The sequence below is a fragment of the Rhinoderma darwinii genome, chromosome 5, assembly GCF_050947455.1.
Source record: "Rhinoderma darwinii isolate aRhiDar2 chromosome 5, aRhiDar2.hap1, whole genome shotgun sequence".
In the NCBI taxonomy this organism is placed as follows: Eukaryota; Metazoa; Chordata; class Amphibia; order Anura; family Rhinodermatidae; genus Rhinoderma; species Rhinoderma darwinii.
The window spans coordinates 254,398,800-254,422,507 of record NC_134691.1 but is presented as its reverse complement, the minus strand read 5'-3'; the positions used below and the strand labels follow the sequence as shown (position 1 = coordinate 254,422,507).

At 39.4% G+C, this 23,708-nt stretch overlaps 1 protein-coding gene across 6 annotated transcripts in view; it reads right to left on the bottom strand.

Moving 5' to 3' along the window:
* The window catches only part of HECW1 (HECT, C2 and WW domain containing E3 ubiquitin protein ligase 1), a 466,672-nt gene that overhangs the window by 5,160 nt on the left and 437,804 nt on the right, over window positions 1-23,708 (bottom strand). For all 6 annotated transcript variants that reach the window (XM_075827049.1, XM_075827050.1, XM_075827048.1 and 3 more), the window contains 5 exons: window positions 20,736-20,849; window positions 17,528-17,680; window positions 10,417-10,515; window positions 10,028-10,157; window positions 905-1,051 (listed from right to left, as the gene is read on the bottom strand). In XM_075827049.1, the coding sequence (XP_075683164.1) occupies window positions 905-1,051; window positions 10,028-10,157; window positions 10,417-10,515; window positions 17,528-17,680; window positions 20,736-20,849 (643 nt within the window). The remainder of the gene's footprint in view (window positions 1-904; window positions 1,052-10,027; window positions 10,158-10,416; window positions 10,516-17,527; window positions 17,681-20,735; window positions 20,850-23,708) is intronic.

Below are 23,708 nucleotides of genomic sequence, written 5' to 3'. Positions count from 1 at the left end.
AAAAAAAAGCGGTCAATTCCAAAGAATGTAAAAAAGATATGGTCCATAAACAATACCAAGTAACAAATATATTACATAAAAATCTTAAAATAATAGCTTCACATAGTAGAAGTCCCATTAGAATTCATATGCAAAGTTCGTTACTTGGTACTGTGGATGGACCATATCTTTTATATACACACACACACACACACACACACACACACACACTAGTCCTTGTCAATGAATTAGAATATCATCAAAAAGTAAATTTATTGCAGTAATTAAATTCAAAAGGTGAAACTCATATATTATATAGATTCATTACACACAGAGTGATCGATTTCCAGCATTTTTTTTCTATTAATGTTGAAGATTATGGCCAACGGTTAATGAAAACCCAAAATGTAATGTCTCAGAAAATTAGAATATTGGGTAAAAGTGTAAGATTGTAGACTCATGGTGTCACACTCTAATCAGCTCATCAACACAGAACATAGAACATAAATTTATTTAGTATTACATTCATTTAATAATTATTGGCAAGATTTAAATTATAATGCTATATGTGCTGCATCTTGCTACCTATAACCTAGGGAAATCTTTAAGGTGTATTGGCATCTCATATGTCCAAAATATTTACAGATACAAATATTTACAGCTCCATCTTGTGGTAAAAATATGGACTTGTTTATCTCATTGTAAATAAGAGTGTAACAATGTAACTGCCAAGATTTCCTGATGCCCAAAACGATCATGAAATAATGGCTTGGGTGAAGCAATTGGTCACATTTGGTCAGATCACTACATGAAGGCATGCCTGTTTGCAGATTGGCATAGTTCAATTTTATGGCAATGGGCAATGTGGGGATGAAATGACAACCGTAGAGGCCTTAGTTTCACGTTTTCTGGCAAATTAACTTACCTCATAGAATCCCCGTACAAGGGCTTCAGTCTGTTGAACTACTCCTCGCTCCACTCGCCACTTCACCATTTTCTCAATATATTCTTTCTTATTTTTCTCTGTAACTTGAACATTCGCACCCCCTGACTTCAGCTCTCTCTCCGTGACCTGTGGCATGTAGAAAACAGGGAGGGTTATTCACAATGATTTTTTTTTATTGTATTGCCAAACTTAGAAAAGTAGATAGTTGGTTGATTTATTAAAAGGCACACGCCTCTAAATAAACTTGGCGCGTTTTGGACTGTCTAAGAGGCAGAAGATCAAATTTACACCTGGTATGAGCAGGCGTAGCTATGCAATTAAATTTGTGCCATTTTCAGCTATTCTTTTAAATAACTTTGACTTAAAGTAAGTTTCCTTGGTGACAACGCCCAACTTTTTTTGGCGCCTTTCACACCAAAACCTGGCATAAACTGATTAGTAAATGTGGGTCAATTTTCCTAATACAGATTCTAATGTTTCAAATACACCTTTTATGAGATACAGATTGTGCTATTACCAGGGCTGCCCATTCTGTAAGTATGACCAGCCTTGTGTCAGGTGCCAGCGGCAAACCACCAGACTGTTTCATTAGTGATTCTGTAGTGTGTTCATTCCGCTTCATCCCAAGAAAACAATGTGATAGCTGAAGTCTTTGATAAACTATATAAATGCCACGACAGAGAACTTGCATTGCTGATATAGAAAATTATCAAAAATTCGCATTTACATGTTAAACTATAATAATGATCCACAGATAGAAAAATATAAACATAACTAATAAATGCATCACATTTTGATTGGTTGAAAGAAATTATTTTCTTCCCGTGTGAATACAGAATAATGCTACAAATTTAAAATCGGCCAATTATTGTAAGTCTATCTAGCTAGCCTTAGGGGGAAGATTATATTTACATCTATTATTTACAAGGGATTTAAATATGCAGCTATGAACCTCAGTGGCGGGAGCTGCGCCAACGTAGAATTATTGTAGAATGTGCTGTTGTTCTGAACTTTAACATTGTGCGTTGCAAAACCGATTGAGGCCCCGGTAATATGATTTTTTTTTCCGTGACCCATAATGTCCTAAAGCTTCCCAACGTCATATGTTAGTCATTAAAAATTTTCCATACTTTAACATCTGACCAGGGATCTCTGCGAGGAAGAACATAGTTTAAGATCAATGGTTTGTTTGTTAAAAACATGTTTTATGAGCTTCACAAAGAGAGTGTACAAAAACAGAATAAAAATCTTTCCAGTAAAAGTGTAAAAAGGCCGCAGTTTGTCAGGCATACCATGGAGTTGATGGCCCTTAAAATGATGTGCGGGATATCAGGCAGATTTTTCAACATAAGAATACAGAGCTGTAAATTGGACATGTATGGAAAAGGAGGACTGTGTAAGGAGAGGAATGATGTTTTCAAGGTGTTCTTAATATCATATGGAATATGTTTCCAAAAAATAATATGTGGGCTTTAATGAGTCAAAGAGGGAAATGTATCCTGGGGATTAACGAAAGTTTAGGAGAGAAACCTTTGAAAAAAATAATTCCGGGACTTAAAGAGGTATTCCAGTTTTGCTAATCACAGGGACCCCCACCAATCATAAGATCTTGAGGGAGGGAAGTGTTGTGCAGAGAATTGCAACTGCATTCACGTGAAGTGGGACTACGTTAAAATACCTTGAAAGTGCCTGGAGAGGGTTGTCAATGTGCAGGGAAAAATGTACAAGGAGCCACATTGCCCCAAAAAGCTCCCCTACATTCTATCAATCATATTGGTCTATAAGACTTCTTAAAGGGCAACAATGGCAGGATTTCAATAATTTCCATCATAATAGTTACATTGCCAATGTATGTTCCATTTTTTTTGCAGATGATCTACTTTAACCCCTTCCCGACATTTGTCGTAAGTATACGACATGGAAAGCCAGTGCTTCCCGCAAAATGTAGTATACTTACGCCAAATGCTTGGCACTGGCTCAGAAGCTGAGTCGGTGCCATCATCCCCGGATGTCAGCTGTATCTTACAGCTAACATTCTGCTGTAACAACGGGGACCGAAGTTAGCTTCGATCCCCGCCATTAACCCCTTAAATGCAGCTGTCAAAAGCGATCGCTACATTTATGGTGTTTGCAGCTCATCGACACCCCAGCAATGAAATCACCGGGGTGTCGGTGGCTGCAATGGCAACCGGAGGCCTAATACTGGCCTCTTGGTGTGCCTAGCAGGGAAAACTTCCAGGCTCCGCCTCCGGCATGAAAGGCTTCATCAGAAGATGAGCCGTCGTCATCAGCAGTGGATATCAGCTGTATGTTACAGCTGACATCCACCTGTAACGGCAGAAAGCGGAGCTAGCTCCGATCCCTGTCATTAACCCCTCAGATGCAGCGATCGGATGCGATCGCTTCATCTTTGTGGTTGCTAGCAGATCGCCAGCTGTGCCCTGCAATCGCACGACTGCCGACTGCTATTATGACACCAGGAGACCTAACAATGGCCTCCTGTTTGCCATTACGGAAGCTGATTAGGCCCCACTCAGAGGCGAAGACTAATCGGCTTGCTGTCAGTGAATCACTGACAGATCTAATAAATTGCACTACGTAGGTGCAATGTATTAGAAAAAAAATCTGACAGTTGGACCTTCAAGTCCCCTAGTGGGACTAAAGTAAAGTGTAAAAAAAATGTTAAAAAAATCTAATAAAAGTTTTAAGTAATAAAATAAAACACAATCGCCCTTTTTCCATTATCAAGTACTTTATTATTGAAAAAACATACAGATTTGGTATCGCCGCGACCGTAACGGCCTAAACTATAAAAATATAATGTTATTTATTCCACACGGTTAACGATGTAAAAAAAAAAAACGAAAAAATAATGGCAGAATTTTTGTCTTTTGGTCACTTTGCCCTACAAAAACTGAAATAAAAAGTGATCAAAAAGTCGCATGTATCCAAAAATGAAATAAAAACTATAGTTCGTCTCACAAAAAACAAGCCCTCATACAGCTCCGTAGACAAAAAAAGTTATGGTTCTCACAACATGGCGACAGAAAAAATACATTCTTTTTAGAAAAGTAATTTTATTGTGCAAAAAGTTGTAAAACATAAAAAAGTGCTATAAGGCCTGTTCACTTTCCGTTACGGGGTTCCGTCTGAGGTTTCCGTCGGGTGAACCCCGCAACGAAAAATGAAAGTGAAACCACAGCTTCCGTTTCAGTCACCATTGATATCAATGGTGACAGAAACATCGCTAATGGTTTCAGTTCGTCACTATTCCGGCAGGTTTCCAGTTTTCCGACGGAATCAATAGCGGAAACCGCCGACGGAACCCCGGAACGGAATGTGAATGGTGATGTGAACAGGCCCTTTATTAGGTATCGCTGGAATCGGACTGATCCGCAGAATAAAGTTAACATGTAATTTATAACGCATGGTGAACGCTGTATAAAAAAAACCCTAAAAAAACTATGCCAGAATTGCTGTTTTTTGGTCACCTTGCCTCTCAAAAAATAGGATAAAAAGTGATCAAAAAGTCACATGTACCCCAAAATGGTACCAATAATAACTACAGGTCTTCCCGCAAAAAAACAGCCCTCATACCACTACGTCTATGAAAAAATAAAATTAGTTAAGGCTTCCATAAGTCAGGAAATAAAAAAATATGCAGTTGTGCAGATCAGAGGGGAACATTTCGTCTGTTTCAAGAGGCGATTTATCGGGACCCTAAAATTAGGGAACCAGGAAGGGGGGCCCAAACATATCTGCTAGAAGCGAGGGTGCCCGTATTAAACCAGGACAACACTTCCTAGCAAAATTCCCAAACTGTAAAGGTGCGGAGTGTGGACCAAAAGGGGGATAAGGAAGGACATAATTTATCAGTGCGACATCGGCCTGTGCATAATGGATTGCTTCACAGCGTAACACACATCTATGGATTATTTTATTGTTTAACCCATTATTATACCACCTGACTATACCCCTGATGTACTCCGCCCGGCTTACATATGCCCCCACATTATAAACGGAAACACCAGTAATACTCAAACAGAACTACTACCAAGCAAAATCTATGCTTCAAAAGCCAAATGGCGATCCCACATATCTGAGCCCTACAGCGTGCCCAAACAGCAGTTTACTTCCACATATATGTCACCGCCATACCCGGGCAAAACCTTTTAACAATTTTTCGGGTGTGTGTCTAAAGTGGCATAAGCTGGGCACGACATACTTGCCACTGAATTGGCAATTCTGGGGAAAAATTGTAATTTTTACTTTGCACCATACGCAGCGCATTTATTTATGAAAAATACCTGTGGGGTGAAAATGCTCACTACACCCCTTAATAAATGCCTTGAGGGGTGTAGTTTCTAAAATGAGCCTCTGCAATTGTAAACCAATTCTGTGTAAATCGTCAAATTAGGCCTCAATTTCACATGGTATTCTCTCACTCCTGAGCCCTGTCAAATGTCCAGGCAAAAGATTAGGGCCCCATGTAGGGTCATTCTAAAACCGGAACACAGCATAATAATTAGAGAGCTGTCTTGTTATGGTGGCACAAGCTGGGCACCACATATTGGCATATCTATTGAAAAATCCCATTTTCACTCTGCAATATCGAGTGCACACTAATTTATGCAAAACACCTGCAGGGTTTAACATGCTCACTACACCCCTAGGTGAATACCTTGAGGGTGTAGTTTCCAAAATGGGGGTCACTTTTGGGGGGTTTCCACTGTTTTGGTCCCACAGGGGTTTTGCAGATGCTACATAGCGACCAGAAACCAATCCAGCAAAATCTGTACTCCGAAAGCCAAATGGCACTCCTTCCCTTCTGAGCCCTGCCGTGTGCCCAAAGATGAATTTATAACCACATATGGGGTATTTCCATACTCGGGAGAAATTGCTTAACAAATGTTGGGGTTCTTCTTTTCCTTTATTTGTTGAGAAAATGAAAAATTTTGAGCTAAAGCTACGTCTTATTGAAGAAAAAGGATTGTTTCTATTTTCACTGTCCAATTCTAATAAATTCTATGAAACTCCTGTGGGGTCAAAATGATCACTACACCCATAGATGAAATCTTCAAAGGGTGTAGTTACCTAAATGGAGTCACTTTTTGGGCGTTTTCATTGTTTTGTCCCCTCAGAGGCTCTGCAAATGTGACATGGCCTCCACAAACCATTCCTGCTAAATTTGAGCTCCAAAAGCCAAATGGCACTCCTTCGCTTCTGAGCCCTGCCGTGTGTCCAAAGATGAATTTATAACCACATATGGGGTATTTCCATACTCGGGAGAAATTGCTTAACAAATGTTGGGGTTCTTTTTCTGCTTTATTTTTTGAGAAAATGAAACATTTTGCGCTAAAGCTACGTCTTACTGGAAAAAAAAATGTAATTTTTATTTTCACTGCCCAATTCAAATAAAATCTATGAAACAGCTGTGGGGTCAAAATGCTCACTACACCCCTAGATTAATTCCTCAAGGGGTGTAGTATCACAAATGGGAGTCCCTTATGGGTAGTTTCCATTGTACTGGTACCTTAGGGGCTTTGCAGAAGCGACATGGTGTCAAGAAACCAATCCAGCAAAATCTGTGCTCCAAAGGCTAAATGCCACTCCTTCTCTTCTGTTCCTTGCCATGTGCCAAAACAGCAGTTTATGACCACATATTGGGTATTTTCGTACTACAGAGAAGTTGCTTTACAAATGTTGGGGTTCTTTTTTTCCTTTATTTGTTGAGAAGATGAAAAATTTTGAGCTAAAGCTACGTCTTATTGAAGAAAAAGGATTGTTTGTATTTTCACTGTCCAATTCTAATAAATTCTATGAAACTCCTGTGGGGTCAAAATGATCACTACACCCATAGATGAAATCTTCAAGGGGTGTAGTTACCTAAATGGAGTCACTTTTTGGGCGTATGTCCCCTCAGAGGCCCTGCAAATTTGACATGACCTCCACAAACCATTCCTGCTAAATTTGAGCTCCAAAAGCCAAATGACGCGCTTTCCCTTTTAAGCCCTGCCATGTGTCCAAACAGCCGTTTATTACCACCTATGGGGTACTGTTTTACTTGGGAGAAATTGCTTTACAAATTTTGCTGTGCTTTTTCTCCTTTAGTCCTTGTGGAAATTAGAAAAAATTAGCTAAACCTACATTTTCTTTGAAAGAATGTAGATTTTCATTTTCACGGCCTACTTCCAATAAATTCTGCAAAAAACCTGCGGCGTCAAAATGCTAACTACCCCTAGATAATTTCCTCAAGGGGTGTAGTTTCCAAATTGGGGCCACTTGTGGGGGGTTTCCACTGTTTTGGTCCCTCAGGGGCTTTGCAAATGCGACATGGCCTCCGAAAACCATTCCTGCTAAATTTGAGCTCCAAATGGCGCTCTTTCCCTTCTAAGCCTTCCGTGTGTCCAAACAGCCGTTTATTACCACATATGGGGTATTGTTTTACTCGGGAAAAATTGGTTTACAAATTTTGCGGTGCTTTTTCTCCTTTAGTCCTTGTGGAAATGAGAAATAATTAGCTAAACCTACATATTCTTTAAAGAATGTAGATTTCCATTTTCATGGCCTACTTCCAATAATTTCTGCAATAAACCTGTAGGGTCAAAATGTTCACTATGCCCCTAGATAATTTCCTTAAGGTGTGTAGTTTCCCAAATGGGGTCACTTTTGGGGCATTTCCACTGTATTGGCACCGCAATAGCCCTTCAAACCAGACATGGTGCCTAAAATATATTCTATTAAAAAGGACTCCCAAAATCCTCTAGGTGCTCCTTTGCTTCTGAGGCCTGTGCTTCAGTCCAGTAGCAAACTAGGGCCAAATGTGGGATATTTCCTAAAACTGCAGAACCTGGGCAATAAATATTGAGTTGCGTGTCCCTGGTAAAAGTTTGTGTCACAAAAAAAATGGATTAAAAATGAATTTCTGCAACAACAAAAAATTTAATTTGTAAATTTCACCTCTACTTTGGTTTAATTCCTGTGAAACGTCTAAAGGGTTAAGAAACTTTCTAAATGCTGTTTTGAATACTTTGACAACTGAACTGGTCCCTGTAAAAATAGCATTTTGACATTTTCTTGAAAATGTGAGAAATTGCTGCTAAAGTTCTAAGCCTTGTAACGTCCTAGAAAAATAAAAGGATGTTCAAAAAACGATGTCAATCTAATGTAGACATATGGGGGATGGTAATTAGCAACTATTTTGTGTGGTATAACTGCCTGCCTTACAAGCAGATACATTTAAAATTTGGAAAAATGCAAATTTTTTAAATTGTTTGCTAAATTTTGGTGATTTTCACATTTAAGTATTGAATGTATCGAGCAAATTTTGCCAGTAACATAAAGTCCAATGTGTCACGAGAAAACAATCTCAGAATCGCTTGGATAGGTTAAAGCATTCCGCAGTTATTACCACATAAAGTGAAACATGTCAGAGTTGAAAAATGAGGCTCTGTTAGGAAGGTCAAAAGTGGGCAAAGAGGGAAGGGGTTAAATTATGTTTTTCAAGTCACTAAAAATCACAAAGCAAGGTACTAAAATAACCAGCATAAATTTCCGGACATACTATTCTTTAAAAGCAGATATTATTCTGCGTATTGCCATCCCAAATGATATAGGTCTAGACTACGTCCAGAAATTTGTAGATGCAAAAAGTAAAAAAAAAAAACACAATCCAGCATGTCAATGCATGTTAGTCTGCTTGATTCTACGTTGCGTTCTTTATATTTTACAATTAGTAGCATAAGCTGGATCACTTCATAAATATAAACCACATAAAACTAAGGGCTCATGTACATGGCAAAGCCACAGGCACAGACCCTGTACAGCGGTGGACAGGGTGCATTATTGTAGACCCTTAGGTCACCATGTGGTGCCTACATGAGAAACCATATTCTCTAGAAGCAATACTCTCACTGAAATAAGGCATGCAATTAATGAGAAAAACCTTTGTGTACAGTACCTCTGTATAAAATAAAGAGGTACAGTTTAGGCCCACAAAATTCTATGGTCCCATATTACGCATCAACTAAATGGACAGTCCTTCTTGACAGCCATTTATCTTCTCCAATGTCTGTGGATGTTTGAAATGTATTTAGTATCAACTTGTCAGTTGTAGATAATCAAGAAATACTGTGCTACACAACAGATCTCTGTTTAACAATGGTTCACTCATTTTAGGGTGAACTATATGTTTTTAGCAAGATTGGGTTAACTTTAAACAGATTCCAAGTCAGCAAGTATAAAAAAAGGACTTGTAAAAAAATAAATGTGATGTGCTTAGAAGAGTATTTAGAAGAATGCAAGTATATGAATTATTAAAATTTCCTGAATACATGTTTTTAATAAATAAGTGCACACTACAGAATTTCATATATGCAATATTAAACTTGCATGTTGCCTAAAAAAAAAATAAACTAGAATTTATTACTTGAGTCCATTGCTATGCTAATGCTAGTCATACTTTAAAAAGCATTAAAAAAAAATGGGTGCACATTTTCCATCAAGTACTGTGCATGACTCGATGTACATGATTGATGCACATGACTGCACATGCAGAACATGGGAAAACCTTATATTCACCAATGAACCACAAGCAATAAAGATAATCAGATTCTCTTTGTCAATTAGGTATGTTACGGCCTCATGCACATGACCGTATTATGGATTTGTATGGTACGCGGATCTGCAATACGGTGATAATAGAAGTCTATGAGCCCATACTGTACCTCTGTGTGACTCCAATTTTATACATAGACATATGGAGCTTTTTCCTCATGGATTGCATTGGAAACTGTGAGAAAAATGGTAGCATTCCCAATCGCATGCTGTATTATACAAGTATTCTTATCTAGCACAAGACTCTGTGAGTATTACTATAAGCATGAGTCCTTGGGACAAAAATTGGGTGCATTAATTTTTGGTATTGTCTAAGGGACTAATTTACAATCTGACCTTGGATGACCTCTATGGCAAGATAGATCAGTCTATGGCTGACCTTTCTGGCCACCCTTCATAAAAAATGTACAACTTTTACAATATGTCAACAGTGTTGTTAGCAATTGTAGTTTCACACATAGCTTCAGTTATAAGTTTGTAACTAACCTGACCAAACACTTCCTCATTGACTGTGAATGTTAGATCCAAAATCTCTGTGATATCGTTGTCTTTCATCCACTGCAAACTTTGGTGAAATTCTTCATCCAAGTATTCGAGATCACTAAGATCACAGGGTCTAGAAAAACATATGTAACAATAAGCAATGACCTGTGACTCAAATTAACTTGGATTAAATCCATTACTTTAGAGAAGTTGTAATGCATTACACTAGCATCAAAATATGGTCTAAAGGCAAAGTAACTGGTATTGAATCCAGCATAATTGCATGAATCCAGCATAATTAGCTATTCCATAGTAATAAAATTAAATACACAGAATTTTACAGATTTTGATTGAACATTTTCATACTGCATATAATATCTGTCTGTACTCACAGTCTTAAAAGAGCCTTATAGAACGGTCGTGTGAAAAACGCATCCAGAAGATACTGGTGGATGAGGGCAAGGCCAAGGATACGACCACTAAACCGGAACCTGCACAAAAGAAAGCAGTCATTTGTAAGCAGATATTGATTTTCCATATTACTGAAATAAAAAATGCAAGAGTATACAGTAAGATATAGTATAATAGTAAGAGAATGAAAGGAAAGTTTAAAATACTGAGCTGAGGGCATGATTGTAATGTTGTAAACGAGGGCAAATATTCAGTACACACATTAGACTTCCTGTTTACAAAGTCCATTTAAGAACAATACATGCACCCTCTTAAGTGCAAACAACTATGTTGAGCTGGCCATACATAGCTGGAAGAAGTGGCTGGTGAGCTATAGGCAAGGCCTAAAAGCCTTCAATAGACAAGCCAGTGGGCTTTGGGACTGTAACCATGTGAGAGGCTGAGATAGCCTGAGAGGAACGGACTGTGGGAGTCTGTGTGGTGCTATTTAACAGACCGTGTGTAGCCGCCATTAGACGTTCCTTTCATGACTATCTTATAAATGACCTACTGCTAAAGTGTCTCCGTCCATTACTACATTGCATGCAATATCTTATCAAAGTAGGCTTTTACAAAGTAACTTCTAATATATCCTATAGGTTCATAATAATATATGGGCTATCAACATTACAGTAATTGTTAAAATGTGCTTTCACAGCAGCACAGTCTATAAAGAAGACTACCTGAGAAATACTATAAAATGGCCACTTATTTGAATAACGTGTCTGTAAACAGCAGCCGATATTTCTGGAAAGTCTTAGGAGGAAAATAAAGTGCTAATTATGTGCTTTTGTGAATTAATGAGCCAATGTGGCTTTCCATATGTTAAAAAAAAAAAGAAGATTTATTACTTTAGGGTCAGTTTTCTAGCTGTCGAGCAATTCTCCTGACCCCCAGCATATAAACTGTGTACTGTAGATCCTGCCATACCAGGTAATGATATGACATATGAGCTTTGGGGCAATTACGTCTCATATGTTTACTTTGACAAATGATCATAAATGGACACACTGACTTAACTATTCGCCATAAGAATGTCAGGTGAACAGAGCAATGCTGGGAACAGAAGGTCTATGGTAAGCGGCCGTCTCAGTGAACACTGGCAGGATTGTGTTTGTCCCACAGCTGTTTCCTAGTGTGCATGATTGGAAACTAAAGTCACGTGTCCTGCCAGAGAAAACTAGTGTGTAGGAATGTTTTCAATCATAAAATAACATACAAATGCTGACATTGTGTGGCTATAAATAAACATAAATAGTAAAATATGATATAATAACATTGTGTGCTTCTTTAGAATTAAATATTATACTAAAGGGAAGCCCCACATAGCATTGGCTATACAAAAAACAAATGTAAAATGTTTCATCGTAATATATATTAATTACTATTTTTAGTAACATTTCTAACAGGGAGAACAGAGAATTTGATTTCCATGCTGCTTATGCTGTATTGCTGGAAGCGTCCTGATCATAAAGTGGGAGATTGATGTATATAAAATTCCCTAATATATACAGTGAAGGAAATAAGTATTTGATCCCTTGCTGATTTTGTAAGTTTGCCCACTGTCAAAGTCATGAACAGTCTAGAATTTTTAGGCTAGGTTAATTTTACCAGTGAGAGATAGATTATATAAAAAAAAAAAAAGAAAATCACATTGTCAAAATTATATATATTTATTTGCATTGTGCACAGAGAAATAAGTATTTGATCCCTTTGGCAAACAAGACTTGGTGGCAAAACCCTTGTTGGCAAGCACAGCAGTCAGACATTTTTAGTAGTTGATGATGAGGTTTGCACACATGTTAGATGGAATTTTGGCCCACTCCTCTTTGCAGATCATCTGTAAATCATTAAGATTTCGAGGGTGTCGCTTGGCAACTCGGATCTTCAGCTCCCTCCATAAGTTTTCGATGGGATTAAGGTCTGGAGACTGGCTAGGCCACTCCATGACCTTAATGTGCTTCTTTTTGAGCCACTCCTTTGTTGCCTTAGTTGTATGTTTCGGGTAATTGTCGTGCTGGAAGACCCAGCCACGAGCCATTTTTAATGTCCTGGTGGAGGGAAGGAGGTTGTCACTCAGGATTTGACGGTACATGGCTCCATCCATTCTCCCATTGATGCGGTGAAGTAGTCCTGTGCCCTTAGCAGAGAAACACCCCCAAAACATAATGTTTCCACCTCCATGCTTGACAGTGGGGACGGTGTTCTTTGGGTCATAGGCAGCATTTCTCTTCCTCCAAAAACGGCGAGTTGAGTTAATGCCAAAGAGCTCAATTTTAGTCTCATCTGACCACAGCACCTTCTCCCAATCACTCTCAGAATCATCCAGATGTTCATTTGCAAACTTCAGACGGGCCTGTACATGTGCCTTCTTGAGCAGGGGGAACTTGCGGGCACTGCAGGATTTTAATCCATTACGGCGTAATGTGTTACCAATGGTTTTCTTGGTGACTGTGGTCCCAGCTGCCTTGAGATCATTAACAAGTTCCCCCCGTGTAGTTTTCGGCTGAGCTCTCACCTTCCTCAGGATCAAGGATACCCCACGAGGTGAGATTTTGCATGGAGCCCCAGATCGATGTCGATTGACAGTCATTTTGTATGTCTTCCATTTTCTTACTATTGCACCAACAGTTGTCTCCTTCTCACCCAGCGTCTTACTTATGGTTTTGTAGCCCATTCCAGCCTTGTGCAGGTCTATGATCTTGTCCCTGACATCCTTAGGCTATGTTCACACGGGGTCTTTTGCCGAGTTTTTTGACGCGGAAACCGCGTCGCAAAACTCGGCAGAAACGGCCCGAGAACGCCTCCCATTGATTTCAATGGGAGGCGTCGGCGTCTTTTTCCCGCGAGCAGTAAAACTGCCTCGCGGGAAAAAGAAGCGACATGCCCTATCTTCGGGCGCTTCCGCGTCCGACCTACCATTGATTTCAATGGGAGGCAGGAGAAAGCGTGTTTTATGCCCGCGGCGCTCAATGGCCGCGGGCGAAAAACGGCGCGATAATTGCTATTCACACGGAGTATTTTGGGGGAGGAATATCTGCCTCAAAATTCCGTTTGGAGCTTTGAGGCAGATATTCCTCCCCCAAAATACTCCGTGTGAACTTAGCCTTAGAAAGCTCTTTTAGAGTTAGAGTCAGACTGATTCATTGAGTCTGTGGACAGGAGTCTTTTATACAGGTGACCATGTAAGACAGCTGTCTTTAATGCAGGCACCAAGTTGATTTGGAGCGTGTAACTGGTCTGGAGGAGGCTGAACTCTTAATGGTTGGTAGGGGATCAAATACTTATTTCTCTGTGCACAATGCAAATAAATATATATAATTTTCACAATGTGATTTTCTTTTTTTTTTTTTATATAATCTATCTCTCACTGGTAAAATTAACCTAGCCTAAAAATTCTAGACTGTTCATGACTTTCACAGTGGGCAAACTTACAAAATCAGCAAGGGATCAAATACTTATTTCCTCCACTGTAAGTGTAGGTTCACTTAACCTCTTAACGCCGAAGGACGGATATATCCGTCCTCTGCAGCTGCCAGTTCGCGCAGGAGGATGGATATATCCGTCCTGTGATGGCGCGGGTACTGAGACTGTACCCGCGCGATCAGCGGCAGGAGCACGGCTGTTATACACAGCCTGGCTCCTGCTGCAACTGCCGGAATCGAAGCACGCTCCGATTCCGGCAGTTTAACCCATTAAATGCCGCTGTCAATAGTGACAGCGGCATCTAATGTGTTTGACAGAGGGAGGGAGCTCCCTCTGTCACCCCATCGGCGCCCCCGGGTCGCCGTCGGGTTTCCATGGCAGCGGGGGGTTTAACAAAGACCCCCAGGTCTGCCTCCAGCATCTGCCTGTTAGGCGATGCCGGAGGCATGACCTAACAGGTTGCCTGTCAGTTTTACACTGACAGGCAATAATGCTTTGGTATACTAAGTATACCAAAGCATTATATATGCGATCGGCACATCGCATAGTGAAGTCCCCTGGTGGGACTTAAAAAAAAAATGGCAATCAGTTAAATAAAGTTGGAGAAAAAAAAAAATATAATAATTACAGTGAAAATCAAATAAAACGACTTTTTTTGCCCAAAAAGTGGTTTTATTTAGTAAAAGTGTCAAAACAAATCACACATACACATATATGGTATCCCCGCGATCGTAACGACTTGAACAATAAAATGAACACATTAATTAAACCGCCGGATGAACGGCGTCCAAAAAAACCGCAAAAAACAACGGCAAAATTCTCTCTTTTCTCCCATTCCCCCCATAAAAAATTAAATAAAAATTAATCTATAAGTCCTATGTACCCCAAAATAGTACTAATGAAAACTACACATTGGCCCGCAAAAATCAAGCCCACATACGGCCACATCGACGGAAAAATTAAAAAATGATGTCTCTTGGAATGCGGCGATGCAAAAACAAGTCATTTTTTTCTAAAAGGCTTTTTATTGTGCAAACGTAGAAAAAACATATAAAACCTTTACATATTTGGTATCCCCGTAATCGTGCCGACCCATAGAATAAAGTTAACATGTTATTTACGCTACATAGTGAACGGCGTAAATTTGTAACGTGAAAATCAATGCTGGAATAGCTGCTTATTTTCAATTCTCTCCTAAAATAAAGTTAATAAAAGTTAATCGATATATTATAAGCATCTAAAAATGGTACAATTACAAAATACAACTCGTCCCGCAAAAAACAAGCCCTTATACGGCTATATAGACGGAATACAAAAACAGTTACGACTCTTGGAATGCGACCATGAAAAAACAAAAAATAATCCTTTGTCATTAACGTGCAAAATGGCCCGGTCATTAAGGGGTTAAGGGTTGGTCTGAGAGAAATAAAGTTTACCGATGAGTACTGCTGTTTGCACTAGAGTAGGTTTCTTATAGTAAGATGGTGATTTCTCTGACTATTCTTATTCAAAAATTGGTTATTTCTGTATTAGGGTATGTTCACACGCAGTGTTTTCAGACGGAATTCAGGCGTTTTACACCTCGAATTACGCCTGAAAGAACGGCTCCATTACGCCTACAAACATCTGCCCATTGCTTCCAATGGGTTTTACGGTGTTCTGTTCCCACGAGGTGTAATTTTACGTGTCGCTGTCAAAATACGGCATGTAAAAAGACGCCCGTGAAAAAGAAGAGCATGTCACTTCTTGGGACGTTTTTGGAGCCGTTTTACATTGACTCCATTGTAAAACAGCTCCAATAACGGCCGTAAAATACGCCACGAAAAATGTGAGTTGCTACAAAAACGTCTGAAAATCAGGAGCTGTTTTCGCCTGAAAGCAGCTCCATATTTTCAGACGTTTTTGGTCACTGCGTGTGAACATACCCTTAGTCATTTCGATGACATCATAAGCATACACACTAAGGTTTTACGTATGAATTTACATGTAAATTTATTAAAACAGTATTATGTGTCTCCAAAAAAAGGCCTTCTGTATTATTAAAGATAAACCAAAGATTTCAGCAGTTGACTGCTAAGAATAAAATAAATTATATTATAATGAAATAACTTTACTCAATAGTCCAGAAATTTTGATGGCATCGAACTGCATCGAAATGCAAGATAATTTGAAATCTCACAAGGCCAGATGTAGATCTAATCAATTATGTAACTCATTTGATAAATGATGTCTACATTCACATATCTGTAATACGGCTCCATGTGGTAGCTGTAAATTTATGGCTAAAGACTGGATGTCACGGAACAGCTTCAATAGAATATGGCGTCCCATAAAAGTCTATTGTGCCATATTTTACCTCCTCGTGCCTTTGTTTTACACTGTGCGACATGGTCCAATGCATGCCGTATTACAGAGCTATTCTAGAGGAGAATATAATACCTCATGGAGGCACCCTACACTGGCCTCAGCTGTAGAGTTAGTTAGAATTATTTTTGGGCGCATTCTGGAAGTTCCAACCCTCAGGGCCAGTTCACACGTTCAGGATTTGATGCGGATTTGAGTTGTGGAATACGCAGAGCAAATCTGCATCATTTTACTGTACAATGCAAGTAGATGAGTTTTTACAATCCCAAACCACATGCAGCGTATTTTTACATTGCGTATTTATAGATGCGTATAGAAATATTAAATTCGCAGTATGTCCATTCCCTGCCGGATTCAATGCTAATTAATTGCGGATTTTCATCATGAAAATCAATTAGATGTTTAAAATCCGCAATGAAATCTGCAACATAAGAAATACGAATACACAAAACAACTCATACAGCACGTGTGGGGCTAGATGCTTGAGGTGTAGCATACTACCCAGGTACTGGAAAAAGGCAACTCCTATATATACTTATATACACTGGAGAAAAATGGAGCATAATAGCCAAAGGTAAAAAAGAATAGCTTTATTAAACATATAAAGACATACATAAGGGATATTAAAAAGGTACAAAGCTGGACAAGAGGACTCTATATAATTTCAATGTGACACAGCTAGAAGACTCTCTACATAGTACAAGGTAATGTAGGGGTAATAGAGGCAATGGATGGACTATAGGAGTGGTAAGAAAGGTAGACTACACACGATACCATGACGCGGTAAAAGTACAGCTAAAGCCTATAGAGGTTGGTGGCATGGAATCGGGTGACGATAGAAAACCAAGTAACAACACAGAGACCTAGAAAGTGAGTAAACATAGGTCATATGCAGAAAAGTAAATGTTCGGTCTAAGACCTAAGTGAACCACTCATCCACCCACTCCTAAAATAACTTACCCATGAAAGAAGGTAGCTAGGAGAGTCAGGCTGTTGTGAAATGAACCCCAACGCGCGTTTCGTGATGTGCTTCCTCAAGGGGTGTATGTTTAAAATCCGCAATGAAATCCGAAACATAAGAAATACGCACTTGCGGTTTTCTAAATGCGGATTAATATGCGCATTTGATGCGGATATCATCCGCATCAAATCCTGAACATGTGAACTGACCCATAAAGATAAGTTTGGTATTGCAAGTCTGAAGAGCAACAAATGACAGATTTATCATAGGTAGAAAAATAATTAGTTTTATAAAATACTCACCATTCAAGATGGTTTTCCACAAATGCAGACATTGGGCTGATCTGCACTGTGTATGTGTCATTTGCTGAATACTCAAATAGGCCATAATATGGATTGAAGAGCTCTTGGGAAAGAAGGAAGAAAAACTCTCTTGATGGCCCACTGTAGTCCAACCTAGAATAAAATAAGTATTCTATATGTTGTTATTTAGCAAAAAGATCTGCCACTCTGTGACTTATTAAAATGCATTAATATTATTTATCATTACTTTTTTTTAATATTTATTAAGGGTGTACTAGTGCAGTTATAACTTTGGGACCAGTGCTGTACAGGTAGTCTTTGTCTTGCAATACATACACTCTCTATAAAGTTTCTTTGGAAGAGATGCGGATATTGATTTTTATACTCACACTTCATCCATGGCTATTCTAAAGAGGCCTATGTGTGTGGCACATCCCTACAGTAAACTGTAAAGTGTACACATATTAAAACTTTCCATACAGCACTAGTCCCTGATAACTTGAAATAACCAGTTAATGTCAATTCTGACAATCCAATGGTCTCGATCAGTAGTGTCCAACTGGCAGCCGAGAGGGGAGGCACATGAACCCCAAATGTGTCTGCTGTGTGGCCCAGGAAAAGGCAGCCACATAGGGTGCAGCTGCCATTGTCAGAATATTGATTAGACAAGAGGCTGAAAATTTCCATTAATTGTAAAAAAAAAATATGAGGTAACATAGACCACAAATCTGACCATGTAAGAGAGGCCTTCTTTGTATGTGCCTATATAAACCTATTAATATAGCCCTGGCAAAATGTGATGTGCGGCCCTATGAAATCAAGGGCCATATTTAAAGCCCCACTATGTCTCAATCTGACCACTCATGGTCTAGATCAGGGGTGGGCAAACTTTTTGACTCGCGGGCCACAATGGGTTCTAAAATTTGACAGAGGGGCCGGGCCAGGAGCATTTGGAGGGAGTGTTTGGGCCGGATATACTAAAGCATTAAATGTAGTGTGTGCAAACCTCATAGCACAGTAAGAACACTACAACCCAATTTATTAACTGTCTTTCAAATGTGAAAAATAGCCCTTATCAGTTAATAAATTTGTCTCAAGGTATATGCAAGATATGGCATTTACATACTATTTCGCAGATACTGGGAGGAGGAAATGTAAATAGATTAAAATAACATACGCACTGTGATTTATCAAGAAAAAAGTTCTGTTGACTGTAAATTAGCTGCCAACCTCTGAGCAGTAGCCGCCCGTTCTTGTGTTGACTGCTTGCTAGCATAGTTTGCATGCTTCGTGGCAAAGTGACGGCTGATATTGTACTCTTTGAAAACCGAAGGGCTTAATGGTGACGTGAAACGAAGTGAAAATTAAAGTGAAATAAAGAGAAATACGCGCCACATTAACCCCTTAATGACCGGGCCATTTTGCACGTTAATGACCAAGGATTATTTTTTGTTTTTCCACGGTCGCATTCCAAGAGTCGTAACTCTTTTTTTATTCCGTCGACATAGCCGTATAAGGGCTTGTTTTTTCCGGGACGAGTTGTATTTTGTAATTGTACCATTTTTAGATGCTTATAACATATTGATTAACTTTTATTAACTTTATTTTAGGAGAGAATTGAAAATAAGCAGCTATTCCAGCATTAATTTTCACGTTATAAATTTACGCCGTTTACTATGCAGCGTAAATAACATGTTAACTTTATTCTATGGGTCGGCACGATTACAGGGATACCAAATGTGTAAAGGTTTTATATGTTTTTTCTACGTTTGCACAATAAAAACCCTTTTAGAAAAAAATTACTTGTTTTTGCATCGCCGCGTTCCAAGAGGCGTAATTTTTTTATTTTTCCGTCGATGTGGCCGTACGTGGGATTGATTTTTGCGGGACAATGTGTAGTTTTCATTAGTACTATTTTGGGGTACATATGACTTATAGATGAACTTTTATTTTATTTTTTATGGGGGGAATGGGAGAAAAGAGAGAATTTTGCCGTTGTTTTTTGCGTTTTCTTTGGACGCCGTTCATCCGGCGGTTTAATTGTGTTCATTTTATTGGTCAAGTTGTTACGATCGCGGGGATACCATATATGTGTATGTGTGATTTGTTTTGACCGTTTTATTAAATAAAACCACTTTTTGGGGCAAAAAAGTAGTTTTATTTGACTTTGACTGTAATTTTTTTTATTTTTTTTTTCACAAACTTTATTTAACGGTTTTACTTTTTTTTTTTTTTAGTCCCACCAGGGGACTTCACTATGCGATATGCCGATCGCATATATAATGCTTTGGTATACTTCGTATACCAAAGCATTATTGCCTGTCAGTGTAAAACTGACAGGCAACCTGTTAGGTCATGCCTCTGGCATCGCCTAACAGGCAGATGCTGAAGACAGACCTGGGGGTCTTTGTTAGACCCCCGGCTGTCATGGAAACCCGACGGCGACCCGCGATTTGTTTGCGGGGGCGCCGATCGGGAGACAGAGGGAGTTCCCCCCTCTGTCAAACACATTAAATGCCGCTGTCACTGTTGACAGCGGCATTTAATGGGTTAAACTGCCGGAATCGGCGCGTGCTTCGATTCCGGCAGTTGCAGCAGGAGCCAGGCTGTGTATAACAGCCGTGCTCCTGCCGCTGATCGCGTGGGTAAACTGTCAGTACCCGCGCGATCACAGGACGGATATATCCGTCCTCCTGCGCGAACTAGCAGCTGCTGAGGACGGATATATCTTGGACAAGTTCGGCGGGCCGGATTAAAAAGCCTAACGGGCCGTATGTGGCCCGCGGGCCGTAGTTTGCCCATGTCTGGTCTAGATGATATAGTTTAATCACTATGCCCCATCCAAAAATAATTTTAAAGAGCAGTTAATTATGAGACAGATTCAGGTATTAATGCATTAAAAAAAAAAATCATAGTATTATATTTAACAAAATCTACATAGAAAAATGTCATAAAAAGAAGATAAATTATTGCTTATTTTAAGTGCTGCACTCTTAAAGGGCCAGTTCACACAAGTTTTTTTACGCGGAAACCGCGTCGGAAAACGCACCAAAAAACTGCCGAAAATCGGCGTGCAGGCAGAACAAAATCTGCCTCAAAATTCCAAACGGGATTTTGAGGCAGATTTTCTGCCTGCAAAATACTGTGTGTGAACCCAGCCTAATATACATTATGGTTTCTTATGTTCTGTCTCTTTAAAGACACTTACCCTTCCTCCCCTACAAATGTTATGTATAGTTTGTTTCTCTGAAGCTCTTTGCGTGAGTATGCCATAACTTGGTTAAACGTTCCTTCCAAAAGATGGTCACGACGTATAATAAGCCTATAAATAGTACAAAGAATAACAATCAATCACTTTTCTCAAGTTTTTAGGAATTGTAGAGAGCACAACAATGAGCTGCAAGAAGATAAGACTATTATGGTGAAAACCAGTGGCGTAAAGGGTTACGGGCTCCCCCCATGCCCGGTGACACCGCTAGCAGCTGCTATGGCTGCTACAGCCATAGCGACGCTACATTCAAAAATACCTGCGTCCTTAGGACGCAGATACTATTGTACACTATGGCAGAGCAGGGGTAACTGACACATCCTTGACAACAGCTTGCATACTACTAGATAATTATATAATTCCTGGTGTAAAGATTAAACTTCGAAAGAATGTCAATCACGAGAGAAAGTATTCGACTGACAATGAACAAGCAGGATATGCTGGGCGATGTGAGCTGTGAAATTTTAAAGCATGGATGAGATAAATACTAAACTACATTAACAGGATCAGTAAAAGCAATGCATTTGCAAAGTTACTCAATATTTAATGGATATTATATCAACATCTAAACTATAGTATTAAAAAAATTACTCTATGAAAAGGCTTTGAACAAGTATAGTTTTGATTTGAGACTCATGCAGTATTTTTGAAAATCTTTACTTAAAAAAATCAAAAAGTGGAAATAAAACAGACGATTATATTTAAATTTATGTTTGCTACAATTTCCAGCAGACACAAGCATTTCCTGCATCAAAAATCTAATGGCCAAATATGTGCTTTGACTTTCAGCTACTTAGGATTCGCCATTGGCAAAGTATTCTGTTATGATGAAAAAAAAGTTACTTAATAACGTTAAAAAGTAATCCACATACATTGATTGCCAGTATAATACATAGTATATAGATTGCCAGTATTAGTAAGAGCAAAAAAAAACCCTTTAAATTGTATCTCCATCTTTAAAGGGACACTGGGCTAAACGGAGTTATGCCCAGCGCAGGGCCTGAGGGGACGGTGCATGACAACAGCGATTTAAAGAAGACAGAAAAGAGAATATGTGTATCATGCCATGCCCCTTTAGGCCATGCACTAGATATAACACAGTGTATCATTTTATCCCAGAATGATCCTTTACCGTAAATGAAAGAGGTAGGCAGAGCGAGACCTTGCCTTTCTTGTGTCTTAGTCTATTAAAAATCAAAATGTGACTGTTCGTCGAGTATCAATGTGAAATACTGTAGATGGCCAACATTACAGAGTAAGCCACTGTCCACACTTCATTATTCAACATCTTCTCCTACGGCACATGCCTAATACATACGCCAGATGCTTCCTTTGAAAATGAGACCGGCTAGTAAACTACTATAGTATACCCATAAAATCACAGAATACAGCACAGTATCACATTTACACTCTACCTCCCAGCTTTGTTCACCTTCTTTTTATTTGGCCTTCAACGATATAGAATTAAATATTTATACCACGTCTGTGCAGTCATTACCTTGATTCGGAAAACATTTGTCCATGTTAATAAAAAAAAGAATAATCCAGTAGCGTATATGGTTAAAGAAAGGACAATAACACAACATTACCTGAGGATTTAATAGTAAACGGCTTATATACAAGGACTGGGAAAAAAATAAAAGCCTATTATTCCTAGAGCGGTTAAAAGACTGCAGGATGCATACTCAAACCTTTCCTTTTGACAATAATGTAGAATACCCCTCTCCACACCAACGTTTTGCCGAGTAGGACCCTCTTCTTTCATATTCATTTGTGGCTGAGTGTTGATAAAAGCTTCAATAATTTTATAAACAAACAAGATAATTCATTCTGTGATTTGCATATTATGCCAACCAAAAGACCCCCAGTGGGAACATCTGCCACAAGCACTATCACCAGTGGCGTAGCTATAGGGGTCGCAGCGGTCGCAACTGCGACCGGGCCCCGTAGCTAGGGGGGCCCGCAGGCCCCCCTCACCACACCAGCGCTGCAATGATTGCTCTACATTGCTGGGTCCCTGCTGTGGTACAAAAGAGACCCAGTAATGTAGCTTAACCCCTTAGTGACCACCAATACGCCTTTTCACGTGATTCACTAATGGGCTTTAGGCTAGGCTGACGCCTTTTCACGTCAGCCTAGTCTAAGTCCTGCACGGGTCTCCCGTGCAGGCAGGAGCCGGGGCTCTGCTGTCTGATGACAGCTGAGCTCCTGCTCCAACGCCCGCGATCGAAGTTTACTTCGATCGCGGCCGTTTAACCCGTTAAATGCCGCCGTCAATAGCGACCGCGGCATTTAACTTTGTTTACAGAGGGAGTGCGCTCCCTCTGTCACCCATCGGCGGCCCGCGAATGAAATCGCGGGTCTCCGATGGGGTGTCATGGCAGCCGGGGGCTTGATAAAAGCCCCCAGGTCTGCCTTGGACATATGCCTGTTAGGACGCGCCGGAGGCACGTCCTAACAGATTGCCTGTCAGATTTACACTGAAAGGCAATAATGCTCTGGTATACGAAGTATACCAGAGCATTATAGCAGCGATCGGAACATCGCACAGTAAAGTCCCCTAGTGGGACTAATAAAATCAGTCATCAAAGTGAAATAAATATTATTAATAAAAAGTACAGTAAAAAAATAAATAAAACCATTTTTTTCCATAAAAAGTGGTTTTATTTAGTAAAAGTGTAAAAAAAAAAAAAAGTACACATATGTGGTATCGCCGCGACCGTAATGACTCCATTAATAAAGTTAATAGGTAATTAAAACCGCAAAGTGAACACCGTAAAAAAAAAACGCAAAAAACCATAGCGAAATTGCAATTTTTTTCCATTGCCCCCCAAAAAAGTCATAATAAAAATGAATCAATAAGTCCCATGCACCCCAAAACAGTACCAATCAAAACTACGTCTTATCCCGCAG